Source organism: Dama dama, chromosome 16, assembly GCF_033118175.1.
Source record: "Dama dama isolate Ldn47 chromosome 16, ASM3311817v1, whole genome shotgun sequence".
NCBI lineage: Eukaryota > Metazoa > Chordata > Mammalia > Artiodactyla > Cervidae > Dama > Dama dama.
The window spans coordinates 12,084,396-12,104,495 of NC_083696.1; the positions used below are offsets into that span (position 1 = coordinate 12,084,396).

The 20,100-nt window shown below is 39.0% G+C and overlaps 1 protein-coding gene across 1 annotated transcript in view; it reads right to left on the bottom strand.

Annotated features, from left to right (window-relative positions):
• Positions 1-13,298, bottom strand: part of MUSK (muscle associated receptor tyrosine kinase) — a 91,640-nt gene extending 78,342 nt beyond the window's left edge. Inside the window, exons 1-2 of the mRNA XM_061163443.1 lie at positions 12,960-13,298; positions 409-535 (exon numbers count right to left, since the gene is read on the bottom strand). Coding sequence (XP_061019426.1) covers positions 409-535; positions 12,960-13,038 — 206 coding nt within the window. The 5' untranslated portion in view covers positions 13,039-13,298. The remainder of the gene's footprint in view (positions 1-408; positions 536-12,959) is intronic.
• Positions 13,299-20,100: the final 6,802 nt, after the last annotated feature.

The window sequence follows — 20,100 nt, forward strand, 5'->3', positions numbered from 1 at the left end:
TAGTTACCTAGAGGTCAGATTCCTAGAGAATATGCATGACTTGATTGGGATATTGAAAGTACAGGAAATGAGGCTGGTCCCTATTAACTCCCCAGGATGTCCTGGAACATGTACCCCCAGAATTAGGATACCATGGTGTTTTATAATTACTGTGAAATTTCCTCTAGGACCTAACCCGGATCTAGGAAACAGCCCTGACTCTGCCATATCAGTTAAATCACTTTACATTGGACAATTCCCTTAACCTCACTGAAGTTCAGATCTTACATTTATGAAATGTGGGAGTTACATTTTAAATATTCTAGAAGGTGAACTTTAGTACTGCCAAGAGCTGTGATTGCATTTACAACAAAGATAAATCCCAAGGCAGCCTTGGTCATTCTTGGTGGAAAAAGGCAGAATACTTACTTAATGAGAATTTTATTTCTGGTCCAGGAAATTTCAGGCTGGGGGTAGGATTCCACCGCACACATGAAAGTAGCGACTTCTTCAACTAAGGCGTCCACTGTTTCGAGAGGAGTGGTGATGACAGGGGCTGAAAGGAGAGGAGAAGTGAAGGGAGAGCCTTCTACAGTACTGTTTCCTAGCCCTCCTGTAAGCAGTCGGCCTTCCCTTGTGGCTCAGCTGGTAAAGAATCCGCCTGCAATGCGGGAGACCTGGGTTCGATCCCTGGGTTCGGAAGATCTCCTGGAGAAGAGAACGGCTACCCATTCCAATATTCTAACCTGGAGAATTCCATGGTCGTATAGTCCACGGGATTGCAAAGAGTCAGATACGACTGAGCAAATTTCACTTTCACTGTCAGCAGTCAGAGGCCACAGTGAACCTAGATAAGAATGATGTTGCCCCATAGCAAAAATTTGCCAAAAGGGAGGAAGAATTTTATGCAGAGGATTTTGTTTCTACTTTCAAACTAGGCATTTGAGAATCAAAAGAGGAGGTTCTCCGGAGAGATGGACTTAGAATTTATTATATATGAGTGGAGGCAGAGCCTGGTTTTGTGAAGCCCAAAGTTATATAATTTAGATATCCTTTTAAGGAAAAAATACATAAAATTATGGATACAAAATGTCTATTGCCTTCCTCACATCAGTCAACAGTGTGGAAGGAAAGTATCACTGATGGGAAGTTAGTGTGAAAAGAGGAAGCCATCTTGACAATTCCTGTATAAAAATATTTTTTCCCTAATTTCAATAAAACACGTTGATGTATTTTATTCGAACACTTTGCTAGAGACCATTGGAGGTCTTCAAAGGGGGCTCCTGCAAATGAGAGGCTTTGAAGCTGAAGCTTCATTAGATTTATAGAGGATCCACACAGCTACAAATAGCTTAGGAAAAGACTCAATAATTTAAAGGCAAATAATCCAAAAGAACCCAAACAACAACAACAACAACAAAATGATCAAAGAAACTGAATCAACCTGTCTCCAAAGAATATATACAGATGGACAACAAGCACATAAAAAGATACTCAACATTATTAGCCTTTATGGAAATGCAAATCAAAACCACTCTAAGATACTACTTTACATACTGTAGAATGGTTATAAATTTAAAAAATGCATAACAATAAGTGTTGGCAAGGATGTGGAAACATTAGAACCTGTGTGCATTGTTGGTGGGAAAGTAAATTGGCACAGCCACTTGTGTAAAGCAGGATGGTGGTTCCTCAAATAATTAAGCAGAGAATTAATATGTGTGTTAGTCACTCAGTTGTATTTGACTCTTTGTGACCCCATGGACTGTAGCCCGCCAGGCTCCTCTGTTCATGGAATGAATGTATGATCCAGAAATTTCACTGCTGGGTATATATATGTCCAAAAGAATTGAAAGCAGTAACTCAAATAGATGGGGCTTCCCAGGTGGCACTAGTGGTAAAGAATGTAGGCGATGTAAAAGATGAGGGTTCAATTCCTGGGTCAGGAAGATCCCCTGGAGGAGGAAATAGCAACCCACTCTAGTATTCTTGCCTGGAGAAAACCATGGACAGAGAAACATGGCAGGCTACAGTCCTTTTAGGGTCACACAGAGTTGGACACAACTGAAATGACTTAGCTCGCATGCACTCAAATAGATATTTGTACACTCATGTTCAGGTGGCGCTAGTGGTAAAGAGCCTGTCTGCCAATGCAGGAGACATAAGAGATGCAGGTTGATCCCTGGGGCGGGAAGATCCCCTGAAGGAGGGCATGGCAACCCACTCCAGTATTCTTGCCTGGAGAATCCCATGGACAGAGGAGCCTGGAGGGCTACAGTCCATAGGGTCGCACAGAGTCAGACATGACTGAAGTGACTTAGCATACACGCAGAGGTGAAAACTCCATGAAATAAGAGCAAACTGTCACACCGGCCATAGAAAATGCATCCATCGTGGCTGTATCAATTTACATTCTCACCAACGGTGCAAGAGGGTTCCCTTTTCTCCACATCCTCTCCAGCATTTATTGTTTGATTTTTTTCGACAGTGGGCGTCCTGACTAGTGTGAGATGGTACATCATTGGAGGGGGGAATAATGCATTCAGTTTCTAAATGAAACTTATCTTTTCAGTAAACTCAGAGGCTGAGGGTCCCATTTAACCCATATCTCTTTTGGGGGTGTTAATTTTTTCACAAAGTCCAGTTCAAGTATCATCTCCTCCCAGTCTCCCTGACTTGCTAGATAGAACCAAATGCCCTTTTGTTTAACCTGAGGTCATCCCATTTATGTCACTCTTATAGCACTTGCCACACATATGCTCTTAGAATGATTTGTTTATGTTTCTGTCCCATGCTAAGTTATAAAAACCTTGACCTTTGGGTCAGGAACCATGTCTCAGACCTCTCTATCTGGAGGGCTAGCACATTGACTAATGCATTGTTTAAATGAACCAAACTCTATTTCTGAGACCTTTATAAAATGCATAAATCTTCTTTAGAGATTGAGAAGAGAATAGCTGAAAGAAGAGGGCAGAATTTTTAGGTGAGATGACATCTTTTATATTTTATATCTAGGCATTCAGGCCCACCCTGTCCTCCAACTTTGCACTAAAATAACTGTTAAAATATACAGAATGCAGTACAAAGAAATAAAGAATGAAAAGTATTAATAGTTAAGAGACATAGATGGACAAAAATTAATAAACTTCTAAGAGAAAAATAAAATTGAAGAAATAGCATGGAAGTAATATGTAAAGGGGTAAGTTGCTGATTATTTTTCAAACTTGAAAAATAAAGCAGAATATTCAGGTTGAAAGTTTCCACCAAGCATAAAGCCAGATAAACAAAAATTAATTCATTCTTAGATACACTAAATTAAAACTGTAGAAAAAGGTAAAGAAAATCTTAAACCTTACTAGAAAGAAAAGAAGGCAATTAGGCTCCCTTGGTATTATTTGGCAACAACTGATACCAAAAGGCATTGGAGTAATAGTTTTAAAAGGCTGAGAAAAAAAAAAAAAACTGCTAGCCTGGAATTCTATAGCCAGCTTAGATAATCATTTTTTAAAATGAAGACAAAATAAACATGCAGACAAGTGTTTACCACTGAGACCCTCTCTGAAACAATTACCAAAAGTATATAATCTCTGTAAGAAATAACTTGTACCCAAAAGAAAGGGGCAGGGGACAAGAAACTATGGTAAGCATTTGTTGTTCAGTCATTAAGTCATGTCTGATTCTTTTGCGACCCCATGGACTGTAATCTGCCAGGCTCCTCTGTCCATGGGATTTTCTAGGCAAGAATACTGGAGTAGGTTGCCATTCCTTCTTCAGGGGTCTTCCAGACCCATGGATCGAACCTGCATCTCCTGGATTGGCAGGAGAACTATTTACCACTGAGCCACTATAGTAAGCATAGATGGTGGTAAAATGTAACTGCAGTTTTAGATATTGTGGAATATGTTTTTTTAAAAGCTCAATAATTTTTGTGTTTAAAAAAAGTGGAACTAGAATTCTAGATAAACAATTATAAGATGAAAGTATAGGGAAGAAGTTCTGCATATTGTTAAAACACTCTGAGCTCTTTACTGTATGCAGGAAGATGACAAATACTGAATAACTACAAACATGGGAAGATAATATAAAGTTAGAGGCATACTGTTAAAATTTCATTAATTCTTACCACCAAAATAATAGATTAAAAATCAAAATTTCCGAAACAGCAGGAGAACAAAAGGAACTAAAACTGTATCAATTTTTAAAAAATGAAGAAGCAGAAAAGGAGGATAAATGAGCCAAGAACAGGTATGGCTAACAGAAGATTAAATTGACAAGTTAATTTGGAATAAACATGCCCAAATATATCGGAAATCACAGTAAACACCCATGGTATGAACTGATCTGTAGAAAGACAGATACATGATTTAAAAACACAAAAGACATATCTAATTATTTTAAAACAAATGTTGTAAATAAAGAGAGTGGAAAATACATACGAAGTAAACACTACTCAAAGTGATAATGCAATAGAGTAATAGTACTAATATAAGATGAACTTCAATATAAAGTGATAAGTAAACATTTGAAGAGTGAAGAAAGACTTCTTAATGATAAAAGAAACAATCCATCAACAAGATAACAATCATGACATTTAATTATTTAAAAATATAGACTCAGGACCTCTGGTGGTCCAGTGGTTAAAGAATCTGCTTTGCAATGCAGGGGATGCAGGTTCAATCCTTGGTCCAGGAACTAAGATCCCACATGTTGCTGGGCAACTGAAGCCCATGCGTACCACAATTGCACTGAGCCTGCAGCCCCACAGCTAGAGAGTCCATGGGCTGCAATGAAAGGTTCCAAGTGCCACAGCTAAGACCCGGCACAGCCAAATTAAGTTAAGTAAATAAGTAATGTAATAAATATAGACTCAAATAAACAAATCAAACTTAAGTTAGTATTACCAGGAGATATTATAATGGAGTAATAGGCACCAAAAATTTTAAAGAAAATTATACACGCATACACACATAGAAGACAATGGAAAAATGGATGAATTCCAAGATGTTATTATCATTTATCTTCTAGTTGTGAGCATGATGTATAATTTTTTATCTTTGTCTTGCTATATCTTACAGCAAAATATTACAAGACATACTATATAATATTAAAATATATAAAATTAGTATATATTATCAGGCTTTCCTGGTGGCTCAATAATAAAAGCCCAGCTGCCAGTGTAGGAGATGCAGGCTCAAATCCCTGGGTTGGGAAGATCCCCTGGAGAAGGAAATGGCAACCCACTCCAGTATTGGATATTCCCTTGCCTGGGAAATGCCATGAACAGAGGAGCCTAGCAGGCTAAAGTCCTTGGGGTTGCAAAGAGTTGAACATGACTGAGCATGGATATGAATATGTATTATCTTCATAATAAAAATTATAGGACATAATCAGAATGCCACAGAAATGTTAATTTTCCAATGCAATGGAAGCAAATTTGTAATTGATAAGTTTTAGAAAGTCAACCTCTTAAAAAAGGTAGATTTTTCTAAACAACTGATGAACAAAATACATGGTCAATTGCATAATCACATACATAGTGATTAAAAACATCATATGATAATAAGGTTGCATGTAATGATGGGTCCAAAAGATAATGGATAATATTGAATGCTTTCATTGTTTAAAAAGAAAGACAGACTACTGAGGAATTACTTCCCTGGTGGCTCAGTGGTAAAGAACCTGCCTACCAGTGCAGGAGATGGGGGTTTGATCCCTAAGTGAGGAAGATCCCCTGGAGAAGGAAATGGCAACCCACTCCAGTATTCTTGCCTGGGAAACCCCACAGACAAAGGAGCCTGGCAGGTTACCGTCTATGGGGTTGCAAAAGAGTTAGACATGACTTAGTGACTAAATAGCAACAACAAAACTGAGGAATTAAACAGTGAGAAGCTCTAGCCCAGGGGTTGAATCCAAATCTCTGCTCCATCACTTCCCATCTCCACTGAGTCACTTAACTAGTTGCCTTGGCATCTTTAGCTGTAGGCAGAGATAACAATAAAACCATTACATAAGCCTCGATTACATCAAGAGCCTTGATAAAAGTGAAAGAGGAGAGTGAAAAAGTTGGCTTAAAACTCAACATTCAGAAAACTAAGATCATGGCATCCAGCCCCATCACTTCATGGCAAATAGGTGGGGAAACAATGGAAACAGTGACAGACTTTATTTTCTTGGGCTCCAAAATCACTGCATATGGTGACTGCAGCTGTGAAATTAAAAGACATTTGCTGCTTGGAAGAAAAGCTATGACAAACCTAGACAGCATATTAAAGAGCGAGACATTACTTTGCCAACAAAGGTCTGTCTAACGAAGGCTATGGTTTTTCTAGCAGTCATGTATGAAAGTGAGAGTTGGACTGTAAAGAAAGCTGAGCACCGAAGAACTGATGCTTTTGAACTGTGGTGTTGGAGAAGACTCTTGAGAGTCCCTTGGACTGCAAGATCAAACCAGTCAATCCGTAAGGAAATCAACCCTGAATATTCATTGGAAGAACTGATGCTGAAGCTGAGACTCCAATACTTTGGCCACCTGATGCGAAGAACTGACTCATTGAAAAAGACCCTGATGCTGGGAAAGATTGAAGGTTGGAGGAGAAGGGATCGACAGAGGATGAGATGGTTGGATGGCATCACTGACTCAATAGACATGAATTTGAGCAAGCTCTAGGAGTTGGTGATGGACAGGGAAGCCTGGCGTGCTGCAGTCCATGGGGTCGCAAAGAGTCAGACATGACTGAGCAACTGGACTGACTAAAGCTTGACATGATGATTACATACGGTAAATAAATGTACACAAAGCATTTGACATTGTTCTTGGCCTATAGGGAGTAGTCTATGTTATTTTATTCCATAATTTAGAGACAGAAACCTGAACTATTGAGTTATTCTCCTGGTTTCTGTGGCTCAGCGGGTAGAGAATCCATGTACAATGCAGGAGACACAAGAGATGCAGGTTCTATCCCTGCATCAGGAAGATCCCCTGGAGGAGGAAATGCTAACCCACTCCAGTACTCTTGCCTGAAAAACCTCATGGACAGAGAAGCCTGATGGGCTACAGTCCAAAGGGTGGCAAAGAGTCAGACATGACGGAGCACCTAAGCATCCCCGCCCCCCACAAAAAATCTCAAAATGGAAAGGCATATAGATGAATTTCACTGCACAAAACAAAATAATTGCACTACTACCTGTACAAAAGTGGAAAAAGAGGCTCACAGCTTTGTCTTCTGTGGTGTGCTGGAACTGGCTTATACTGGCTTGCAAGTGTCAAGTGTTAACTTTTCAGAAATGTAACAAGGCAATTGAATAGAGCCATTATTTAAAACTAAATTATCTAAATTTCTGTTTAAAATAACTATGTTAAAAACAAAAAAGTAATACTCAACATTTATCACTTCCTGATTATTTTACTGCGTTTTTCTATTATCTGTGTTATTGGAGTTATTTACACCTAATGTCTGTAGAAATTGCGTACACAAGCTGTGCCACTGTACATCTCCTCCCAGCTCAGCCTTTATTGGTACCTTGAAGTCGGCTAAGACTGAAGCATTTGCACTACAGCGGTCAACAGATGCCACATATCAGGGCCTTTTTTTTTCCTCAGAGAGGCACTAGCTCATGAGCATATTCTATATTATCAATATCTTCAAATCTTACCATTTATAATGACTGTATAAATAGCACCCTGTTTATGTACCAGTTCCTGGTAGGCAGCAGAATTGCATAAACAATCTTATTATATCTATTTTTTAGGGTATTAATGTGTTAATAGTCCTGAAAGTGTGGGTGACTTTCTCTCTTAGACTTTTGCAGATCTTGTGTTTTCAGTTATCATTCTTAATGCCAGGTATTATTTTTACTAAAACCCCCAAATTGATTCATTAGTTTCTTCTCATTCAATATGCAAATCCAGAAGTGACAGAGGAAGCATATGTACTATTGATGTTATCTTTCCGGGGAGGTGGTACAAACTCTGCTGAGGTCAGTTAAAATCAGAGAAATAAATCTCGGAATGTCTTGACAAGCTTAAACATGGAGAAATGCACGAGTTGTCACTGAGAACAGCTTCCCTTAGTGTTCAGTGGCATGATGGTTTTTTGTGAGGTTTGATTCTGTTTTTAATAAGGTTAACATCTAAAATTGATTAAGAACCTGCTGTCAGCCACGAGTTATACTTTTCATTCATGATCTTATTTATTTATCACAATAAACATAAAAGCAGATACTATTATTATTCTCATTTGCAGTTGAGGAATGAAGGCTATGCAAGGTTCAGTAACTTATCTAAACAAAATAAGAGCAGGAAGTGATAGAACTGAATTTCATCGGTAAGGTTGATTTAAAGTTCTTATCTTTTAACTCTAAGTATACCATGTCTTCGGTGTAGTACTAGTTACTCACAGACAAGGGAAAAAAATAAGACTGACGTTAATATCAATTTCTATAGGCAAAAGATTGTTGGTTAAGCCCACCTTGCTCACAGTCCAAAATTATCCAAACAAATCGCTTTTAAATTTTTACTGACACAATCACATAGTTGTATTTAATGATGTTTATAGAATCAGCAGACTGTCTCTGTTTGTTTTCTTTCTACTGTCCAGCTTTCATCTCAGCCAGAGCCTATTTAAACTGGGACACTATTTCTCCCCTCTTTCCAAGGACCACATGAACAACAAATACATAAAAATGAACACAGTGCTTTTCTGTACCCAAAGAGTAACTGAACTTGAATACTGGCTGCTGGATGAGACGATTGTAATGTTATCCTTTTATGGACTGTAACACACGGTCATTGCCATTCCAACTTCGGATCGACCGTTTGCTGATTGACACAACCAAAGAACTGAGTCAGCAGTCAGGTGTATTTGCTCCTTTCTGTTCTAGTAAAATTAAGGCTCAGACTTGGAACATATTCATGCTTTTCTAGCATCATGAATAGAGTATTGCTTTTCCAGTATGAGAAAACACATGGGTATTAGAAATCTTTCAAATCCCCCAAAGAAAGAGGTATTCAGCATTGCTCATCATTTGTCATATTTTAGAAACTGACACATACTTCTGGTGATGTAATCAAATATGTTATTTTTTTTTTATTATGAAGTCTCTGAAACTTATATAAGGTTCACTGATAATCTCAATAGTTACTGTGCTGTGTTTAGTCACTTATTAATGCCATATCATTAATTCTTTGTCACAGAACATACTCTTGGTCTTTGCCTTCAGAAATGACACTGAGGACAGGAAGATAGGAATTCTGGGTCAGTCTGTTAGAATTTCTGAAATCACCTCTCCTAGGGGCATCCCTTAGGTATTAAGGTGTGATTTCATAGGGACTCATCTAAAATGTGCCTGTTCCCCAGGAGGGGTCATTTCACCAGTCATTGACAGTCTTCAGCATAGCATATAACATTGTAAGCTGAACACTAGTAGGTACTTCATCTTAGGAGAAAACTGAGGCTCACAGTGAAGACCTGCTTTTCTGAAAGACAAACAAAAAGGCATTGGGGACTAGAAAAAGGAAGTTGATCTTAACATTCTTTTCCACGCCTGAAGTATCCTCCTTTCACTTTCCTCATTTTTTGGCCTAGACTGCATGCTTTGTTGCCATATAATCCCAGCTCCCTTACCCTGCAGTCCTTTAGCTGCACTGACCCTGGAAAGTACCAGTCTTGAACTAATCCAACCAGCTGTCCTCACTGCTCCTGTGTTCACAAAGTTATTGTTGAATAAAGTCATACAAGGGTGAAGATCAGGACCACTTATGGGGGTGCAGTCCCCAACCCCAGCATGGACATGTGGTCCTTCTACATTCTCTGGCCCACTTCTCTCATCTCTCTGAATGGGATCACTTCCTTTAGGTCCTCTACTCATCCCTCACTTACCACTTTCCCCCGATAACCTGATGTCCTATTTCACCGAGAAGTTGCCTACTTCACCACTGGATTTGTGGTGAAAATCTTGCCATTTCTGCACTTTGTTCTTTAAAGTCAATAATGTTTGAAGCAACTGTTGTTTCCCCAAATATGGAATGAGTTATTCTTTCAGTATACGTCAATATAAAACATTCATCCAGTACTCGGTGTCCCGGATTTCAGTGACAGCTGCGAATGACTTAGTCATATGTCGAATCTGTGAATCCTATCCCTGTATATATATGATTTAGAAGAAGTTACTAACATATTTCTAAAGATAAATCACTTAAGACTCAGAACCTCTAGGTATGATAGTAATGGGATAATTTTAAGAGTGGAGTTTGGACAGGAGTTCTTTGTGCATAGAACAGATTCAAAGCTGTTTCATGAACTCTCATCCTCCTACAGAAAATCCCACTGTACACTTAGTACTCCCTGATAAAGTGTTAAATATTTTTGAAGAATATGGTTAAGGCGAATGTTCAATGAAATGTTGGCTATTTTCATACATGACTGTTGATAAAATTCTCCTCCTTGTGGTTTGATACTGAGCTCATGATTGAAAGTATCACCAGGTGAAATGATTCAGAAAGATAGTGACCTTTCCCTTTGTCTTTGAACATTAGAAATCTCAATTAAACTAAAACTATAATAATAAGCTATTCTACAAAGTTGGTTATTAATTTTATTGAAGAAATAATATGCTGATGATTGGAAAATAATCCACAGAATACTCTTGCACTATTTTAACTGTGTCAGTTTACTTTATGATATATTATGGTGCAGATGCTTTGATTCATTCACATTAGGAAATGTGGAAAAAGGTGTACCATCTAAAAAATCTCTTCCCATTATCGCCTTCTGCCAAGAATAGAGAAAACAACTAGAGATATTTGTGTAGCATAATTTCATTACTGTTAATAGTATTAAAATAATCACATATTAACGTGTTTTTGTACCAACATATTCCATGCACTTCAACATGTAAAATGTTAAGGATTGTATTTTCATGATAGTGTTTATTCTCAGAACTGGTAAGTGTAGTTAATGAATGTTTGCTCTTTCAGACCAGGTGTTTTGGCTAAGGCTGATGTTAAACCCATATTAATTTAGATTTTTCAATAATACTCAGATACTCTCTTTGAGTAGGATAGGCAAAAATATTGCTTTAATTTTTTGAGTTTACAATCTAATTAAAGCAGTAAATAAACTATGAACAAACAAATTTGGGGTAACAATCTGGTTATTTTATTTAGAGGTCAGGATTTTGGCTTTGTTACATTTATGCCACTATATTTAGTGAAGTTTTCAAAATAGAAACAGTGTGCTTTACCTATAAAGTTTGGAAACTACAAATCATCTCTTTCTAGATAGAAATTAAGAGGTTGGGTTTGGTTTTTCTCATTCATGGGATTCTAATTTGAATCAGAAAATCAATTGTCATGTTCCTTGTAAGCCTGGATTTCAGTACATTTTAGCATCTAACCATGTCATTTTTATGTAACTTCATGGTTTAGAATAGCACAAATAATTTTACAACAATCCGTAAGTCCAAACATCCAGGTGCTGCCCTTCCGGATATCCGTTGTATGATCAGGAAGTATTAAAATAATCTAAAGCCAATGTTAAGTCTTTCTGGCTATTATTAGCTATTTGAAAAGATATAGATTCTCTCTTATCTGGAGGTACCTTAAAGTATTAGTTGACAAAAGTTTAAATGCGTTGAAAGATACCCTTCTGTGCATATAAAATAGAAAAAGAAAGCAATGAAACAACATAAATCTATGAAATCAGACTGTTGGTAAAGAAAGCTCTATCTTCTTAGTATGTGAATTTTGACCTTATGGTTCCAGAAATTCTAGTGAACCACAAAATCTACGCTATGTTTTCGATCTAACATACACTATAACTGTGTTCGCTTATCTACACAATACAAACCCATTCAGTTCTTTGGTAAAGTAATATGAAAGGAAAATAATCCATTTGAATGTGTCATAAATTCACAGAACTCTTTTTACTCTACTGTAATGTGGTTAATTCCCTGGTGGCTCAATGGTAAAGAATCTGCCTACCAATGCAAGAGACAGGGTTCAGTCCCTGGGTTGGGAAGATTCCCTGGAGAAGAAAATGGCAACCTGCTCCAGTATTCTTGCCTGGAGAATCCCATGGACAGAGGAGCCTGACGGGCTACAGCTCATGGGTTGGCAAAAGAGCTGGACATGACTGAGCTACTAAACAACAGTCCATTTAATCAGAAAACTTTTTTATGTTATTCTATTTGTTTTCTCATGTCTTTGTAAAAAGACTTCAATGAAGCCCTCAGTCACTTCGCAAATCACCTATTTTCCTGTCTTTCTTCCTGATTTGAAATACACTAGTCTCAGTTTCCTAATACGCTGGCCAGAAACTGGGGACATTCTTGCTATTGCAACAGGTGTTTGTCAGTTTCTTAAGTTGCTTTCCTTTCCCCTGAGGTGGTGTTATTTCCGGTACATTCCAAAGCCTCTGGAAAAAAAAAAAACCTTTCACAGTCTCTTGCCAAACCAAATCATGACTCCAGCCTCCTATGGAGAACCCGTTGTTCTTCAGACTTTTATAGGCAACTTGTGTGCATCTTTCTCTAATTTTTATTTGGGAGGAGCTCAAGTATTGGTTAAGAGTTTTGCAAAGCTGAAACTGAAAATGGAAGTGATTTTTGCTCAGAGGCAAACACTCTGGATGTCTGGGAGTGGGATTGATACATTCCTGGCAAACCTGATGTAAAAAGGTTTTCATCATCCATTTAGACCACCCTGAAGTTTGACATACACATAAACAAACTGACCTCAATAACTTGCAGTCTACCTGTTAATGTTTTGCTTACAAGTTAAGCAGGGGACGGATAGCAGTAGAATGAAGACCATCCATCAGTTGCTTATTTATATAGCTTTCTCCATATACTGTCCATATACTGCACCCCCACTTCACCAAGTAAAACCCAAGCCTGCCATCATGAATTAGTCATGATCGGAACACACGCATGCACTTTCAAACTGTCACAAGGCAACAGGAGACAAGAGTGCTAAAACCAACCTTTTGGAAGTTTCTCAGTCCCGCTGAAGGCAACCAAAGTAAGAATATGTACCAGTGGAATGTTGACGAACTCTCTCATGATTAATCCAGGCTCAGGCAGCAGAAAGTTCTTTCTGGACAACGCAAGGAAAAGGCCTCCACCGTTTACATTTTAAAGCATAGTTTGTTCCAAAAGGGTCGTCTGCTAATGACTGTTTGTGTCAGCAGCTCCACTGGCTCTAAGTATAATCAGGAATTCTCAGACTTGGCTGTAATGATAGACACGGCCAGCTGGTGAGTATCCCCTTAGGCCAGTAATGCAAGTGTAGGGCTGGAGGAACAAGGGAAAGAAAATCCCTCTAGAATCCCTTTTAAGACAGTAGCAAAAGGACAATACCAGATGCCTTTTGTAACCATCATTGTATTCCCTGAGATATAGTTTTCCTGATCTTCTGAGTCAGCTCATCATCTCTCCTGCACTTATCTCAGAACTCTGGATGTATCTGAGCATGGATTCCTCCCCATCTCTCACTCCCCACCCGCATCCATCCCATATTTAATTCCTACAGATTGTACCAACTTGATATGCCTTGATTTCCTCCGCTCCTTTGACCCTCACTAGTCTCAGCCTATCCCAGCCTACCTTTCAGACATTCATCTTCTTGGAGTGATGGTGGTAACCTCCCATCTGTTCTCTCTGCCTTGTGTCTTACTGTCCTCTAGGGTTACCCTGGTGACTCAGACGGTAGAGTCCGCCTGCAATGTAGGAGACCCGGGTTTGATCTCTGGGTCGGGAAGATCCCCTGGAGAAGGGAATGGTTACCCGCTCCAGTACTCTTGCCTGGAGAATTCCATAGACAGAGGAGCCTGGCGGGCTACAGTCCATGGGGTCACAAGGAGTTGGACATGACTGAGTGACTAACACTTTCACTAATCTCTTTTTAGATCACCTGTCCTACTCAAACGTCTTCAGTGGCTCTTGATCACATAAAAAAAAATTCAAATCTCTCTAATATAATGAAAGAAAACCTGATGGACTCTACCTACCTGTTTAGCCCCATCTGTTATAATCCCTGTCTCTATTTTAATATGTAGCAACCTACTGATGGTTCACTGAATACAGCTTTCAAGCCTCCATGAATTGTTCCTACTGTTTCCTCGTCTTGGAGTGCTTTCTCCTCCTCTCCAACTGGTTCCCACCTATCTCAAACTTGATCACTGTCTCCTGGGAGCTATTGCAGACTAAAACTCCCACATCTTCCCAAAGTTGCCTTAGGCTTGCCTCCTCTGGGCTTCTCTGTTCTATTGTGCATTTCTCTATCATTGCACTTATCACATGGTTTTGAGAGTTTTTTCTGCTTGTGTTGGTGTCTCCCTTATTCTTCGGTCTCATGAGTCCACTGAGTCAGCAGTCATGAACTGTCAGTTGCAGCAGATTCTTCCAAAACATTCTCCTAGGCAAATGGCCTTTTCCCACTGAACAGTATGTCTTGGAGACTTTTACATGGTTAATATACAGCACTATCTCATTGCTTCTATTGGCTATGTAGATTTCTAAATCATGGATGTATAATGGTATATGTAACCACACCTCAGGCTCAGACAGTAAAGAATCTGCCTGCAATTGGGGAGACCTGGGTTCAGTCCCTGGATTGGGAAGATCCCCTGGAGAAGGGAACGGCTACCCACTCCAGGAATTCTTGCCTGGAGAATTCCATGGAAATAGGAGTCTAGCAGGCTACAGCCCATGGTGTTGCAGAATTGGACACAACTGAGTGACTTTCACTTTCACTTTCAGAAATATATAAGAGAATCCATTTCCCCACAATCTCATCAACACTTACCGTTGAATTTTTACATTTAAGTAGAATAAAAAGGGTATGATGTTGTCTTAGTTTACTTGTGTTCCACTCTTACTGTTGGTAATGAGAATTTTTTGTATATTTGTTATTCATTTTCCTCTTCTGTGACTTTTGTCTATTTTCCTCTTAAGTCTGGTTTTTATTAATTTATAGGAGTTTTAAAAAATACTCTGAATGAAATAATTTTATATCATTGATCCATTGTATATTTTGCAAATATTTTCTATGTAGACTAGCTCTACTACCTAGACATAGTGATTGCTTCAGAAATGGGCTTATGGCTCAAGCTGGCTTATAGCTCAAGGTCTCCCTGTTATTTTACTGGATGTAATACAAAATAAGCTCCTTCTTTTTGATCACCACCTGTGAGGATTAGATAAACCAAGGCTGTTGGAGGCTTCCTGCTTCATTAATAGGAAATAATATGAAAGTCAGATGTATCCACTGATTTTCCTTGTTTTGGGAGTTAATAAATTCCTTTATCCTTTTTTTTTGCTTGGCTAATATGAAATTGATTCCTTAAATTGCGACTGAAATGATCCTGATGTAATTTACAATAGAAGAGGTATAAATTTGATGTGGTTTCTGTCCTGAGAATATCCTGTGAATGCTATGTACCTCGTGGGAAACTTTGACATTAGCTGAATGAGCACTTTTTTACTTTAATCCGAAATTTAGGAACCAGCAGGATGAAAAGACTTCAGCCATCCCCACAAGTAGCACTAGGGAGAGCACAGATTTCTAGAGATTTTGGATGACTATAGATCTGTGAGCTTAAAGATAAACTCAGGATCACCACCAGCCATTAAGAAAGGAAAGTCCAAGGTGAGCAACTTAAGGGACCTCTTTCTTCAAATGTCCAGGAGGAAGATTTGGGAATAAGCACTATTCATTCTCTTTCCCTTTTCCCTAAAATATAGAACAAGCATTGATGGTGCTCATTTTGAGTCCAGTAGGAATTGCATTCTCTAGACTAATGACCCTATTTCAAATTCCACCATGACCTGAGCCTGAAGGTGACAAGAATACTGTGTGAAACTAAGGGGAGACCAAGCTCTGTTGAGGGAAAGCCAGAATGTGTGGACGAGGGCTGGTTTAAGATGAACCAGTCGATTTCTGTTTTGTATAGAAGTACACTTGTTTCGTTTTCTCAGATTCCACCTATAAACAATATCATAAGATATTTGTCTTTGGCTTACTTCATTTAGTATGATAATCTCTAGGTCTATCCATGTTGCTGCAAATGGCGTTATTTCTTTCTTTTGATGGTTGAGTAATATCCCATGGTATAAATACACCACATCTAAAAAATGATACAAACAAACTTACATACACAATAGAAATATACCCACAGACATAGAAAGAAAATTTATGGTTACTGAAGGGGAAGTGGGGGAAGGATAAATTAGGCATTTGGGATTGACATATGGAAACTATTGTATGTAGAATGGATAAACAATAAGGACTTACTGTATAGCACAGGGAGTTATACTCAATATTTTATAATAACCTGTAAGATGAAAGAATCTGAAAAAAAAATGTGTGTGTGTATAGAATTGAATCACTTTTCTGTATACCTAACCTAACACAATATTTTGAATCAACTATACTTCAATTTAAAAGATTGGAAAAAAACAAAAACTAAATAAAATTAATCTGTTAGTTAATCTATTTGCTAAGAGAATCCTGTGAAGAGTGGCTTAGGCATGAACATGGCATCAGACCCCAAAATGTTGTAGCTGGAGGCTGTCAGCTAATTATTGTCCTTGCTGCAGTTTCTTGGACCCTGGATACAAAATGGCCTTCCATCCTACAATACAGGCAAATCTATTCCTTATAAAGTAGGCTCATTCAGCCACAGAGAGTGGAGATGGGGTGGCAGTCAATTATTTGACTTCTTTTTGAGAGAGTCTCTCTCATAGTGGAGAGACTATGGGGCTGATGGCCAGTCTTCCCTTTCATAAAATGCACTCAGCCACCAAGTAAATTTGCCTTGCCACCTCTAGTATCTCTGCTTCTTCATCTCAAGAGCTGTCCGAGACACCAAGTAGCACCACGCTGAGCCATATCTTGAACTTGACACTGGAATTCAACCATACAGCAGCTGTTGAGACTGGCCTCATTCCTGCTAGAATCAACACATCACCAAATTAGTGTTCCCGGTCTACACCCTGCTCTCATACATCTGGTGACATTGGCAAGGAGCCCCTTCATGATCACAGAGGGCAATGACCTAGTCTTCTGCCTCACTGGTCAACAGTGGGTCAGAAATGCCATGTGGATTGCCCTTTCTAGAAAACTCCTGGGAAGTCAAAGAGTTCCATGTTCACAAATGAATGTAATGTCTGATTAAATATCAGGATGGCAGTGAGAGGTACATCAATATGTTGCAAACCCATACCTTATAAAAATGGGAGGGACTCTTAAAATGATTGTTCAATGAATGAAGGAATTATATCGACTACCTACTATAGGCTGAACATTTGGCAGAAATCAATGGAGCAAGAAAAAGTGTCTGGTGATGTAGTTAATATTATATGATTGCGTCAGTAATTAGTTCAGTTCAGTCGCTCAGTCATGTCCAACTCTTTGTGACCCCATGGACTGTAGCACGCCAGGCCTCCCTGTCCATCACCAACTCATGGAATTTACTCAAACATTGAGCTGGTGATGCCATCCAACCATCTCATCCTCTGTCATCCCCTTCTCCTTCTCTGTCGTCCCCTTCTCCTGCATCAGGGTCTTTTCAAATGAGTCAGCTTTTCGCATCAGGTGGCCAAAGTATTGGAGTTTCAGCTTCAACATCAGTCCTTCCAATGAACATTCAGGACTGATTTCCTTTAGGATGGACTAAATGAAATAATTAACTAAATTATAATCTAAAGAGATATGTTATTCTGTGAAATTATATAAGAATTGAGCCTGACACTCTGAGGGCTTGAGAAATGCTTCTCTGCGAAGGTACTAGGGAGGCTAAATTCTGCAGAATAAGTAAAAGCCAGATGGCTAAACTAGGGAGGTCTGGGAGTAGACCATAACCTTTAGTGCGTGAGGAATATGGAAATGACCCAGAACATGAAGGAACATGGTGATGTGATGGAAATGAAAGAGGGTCAGTATGTTTGGAGTAAAGAGTTAGGGTAGAACCTACAGAGGCAGGTAGACAAGCTCATTCAGGATCTTTTATGTTTCAGTAAGGCCTTCATTCTAGGAGCAGGATATTGTCATGGGAATGTAGACCACAGTTAAAGCTATAAAATGAATCAGCTGATGCTAAGGGGAGAGTGCAGATGAAGAGGAAGCCCCAGAATTGAGCCATGAAACATCCAACCCTTTAAAAGTCAGTAGAAGATAAAGAATTAGAGAGAAAGATTGACAAGGAGCACGTAGTGAGACAGAAAAAAAAAATGATGAGTGTAACCAAAGGGAAGGGAAGGGAAGAGAGCATTTCCAGGAGAGCCTGCTTTCCAGGAGTGTTCAGATGCTACTGAGAGGTCGAGTAAGAAAGGTTCCCATTGAATTTAGCAGCATAGATGTATTTTACGATATTGATGAAGGGTAATCTCTGGGATATGGGAAATGAAGTAAGAAATCAGAGTGGTGTACAATGATTGAGGAATGAATAAGAGGTATGAAAGAGACAGTATGTGAATATGATTCTCTCAAGACGAGTGATGTTGAAGGGGTAAAGAAAGTAAAGCAACTAGAGGGAGAGGTTGGATGAAGATAGAATTTTTACTTTTCATTTATTTTGAAGGTGTGCTGTGAAGTACCCTGTAGAGAGAAAGTGGTTAAAGACACAGGATAGAAAAGAGATAATAGACAAGTCAAGGTCTCAAGAAAGGCAGGTATGACAGGATCCTGTAATAGAAGATGATGAGGAAGGGGTGTGTGTGTTAGTTGCTCAGCCGTATCTGACTCTTTGCAACCACATGGACTGTAGCCCACCAGGCTCTTCTGTCCACAGGATTCTTAAGGCAAGAATACTGGAGTGGGTTGCCATGCCTTTCTCCAGGAAGGGGTAAATATGGAAATTAATAGGCAGGAATGACAAAGAAGTTACTGAGCCCTCATCTGATAACTTCTTTCATATGTATCAAATAGATGACGTTGAAGGAGATTTAAAACAGTTATTCTGGAGAAGGGCGCACACAGTGAGGTTGTTCATATAGAGTTGTACTGATTCTCATATACGCTGGTGTAATTATTTTCTCTAACATGTCTCAGCTTTCTGTGTAACAGATGTTGAATGGTTTAGGTTTATTTTGGGGATGGGGGGAGGAAAGAGTATTTGTCAGTGATATATTAACCCAGGGAAGCAGCATTCCAGAAGACAGAATGACGCATTATGATAGGCAGCAAAGTGAATGTACTGAGTTTGCATCCATGCTATGTTGTTTCAGTCACGGCTGACTCTTTGCGACGATATGGACTATAACCTGCCAGGCTCCTCTGACCTTGGGATTCTCCAGGCAAACATACTAGAGTGGGTTACTATGCCCTTCCTCAGGGGATCTTCCCGACCCAGATATTGAACCTGCATCTCTTATGTCTTTTGCATCAGCAGGCGGGTTCTTTACCACTAGCACCTCCTGGGAAGCCCCATAATGAGTATAGACATGATCAGTAAACAAGTGGTGATACTGGCAGAACAAAGAAAGTAGGAAATGGACAATGGGAGCAAGCGATGAAAAGGGAGGGATTCAAGGATGTAAGTAGGTTTAAATGAGTTTAGGAGTTCACCGTGGGAACGTAGACCATGACCCTGGGCCATTTTGCTTATGTGTGGTTAAGCTCATTTTTAGAGCAGAGACCAGCTCTGAAGCTGTTACTATTCACATGATGGACAAAGGTTTTAATAGTGTGGATGGAGAGGAAAGGATAGACTTAGGACAAATATGGAAAGGAGAATCAGATGGATTTGTTCATTAAGACAGATTTCCAACTTGAAATAATTGAGTGAATATAGAAAATGGAGTATTTAATTATATGCTGGTAGGCCTCCCAAGAAGAAGAAATGCAAAAAGGCAAAATAGTTGTCTAAGGAGGTCATACAAATAGCTGAGAAAAGAAGTGAAAGGCAAAGAAGAAAAGGAAAGATATACCCATCTGAATGCAGAGGTCCCAAGAATAGATGGGAGAGATAAGAAAACCTACCTAAGTGATCAGTGCAAAGAAATAGAGGGGGAAAATTGAATGGGAAAGACTAGAGATCTCTTTAAGAAAATTAGAGATACCAAGGGAATGTTTCGTGCAAAAATGGGCACAATAAAGGACAGAAATGGTATGGACCTAACAGA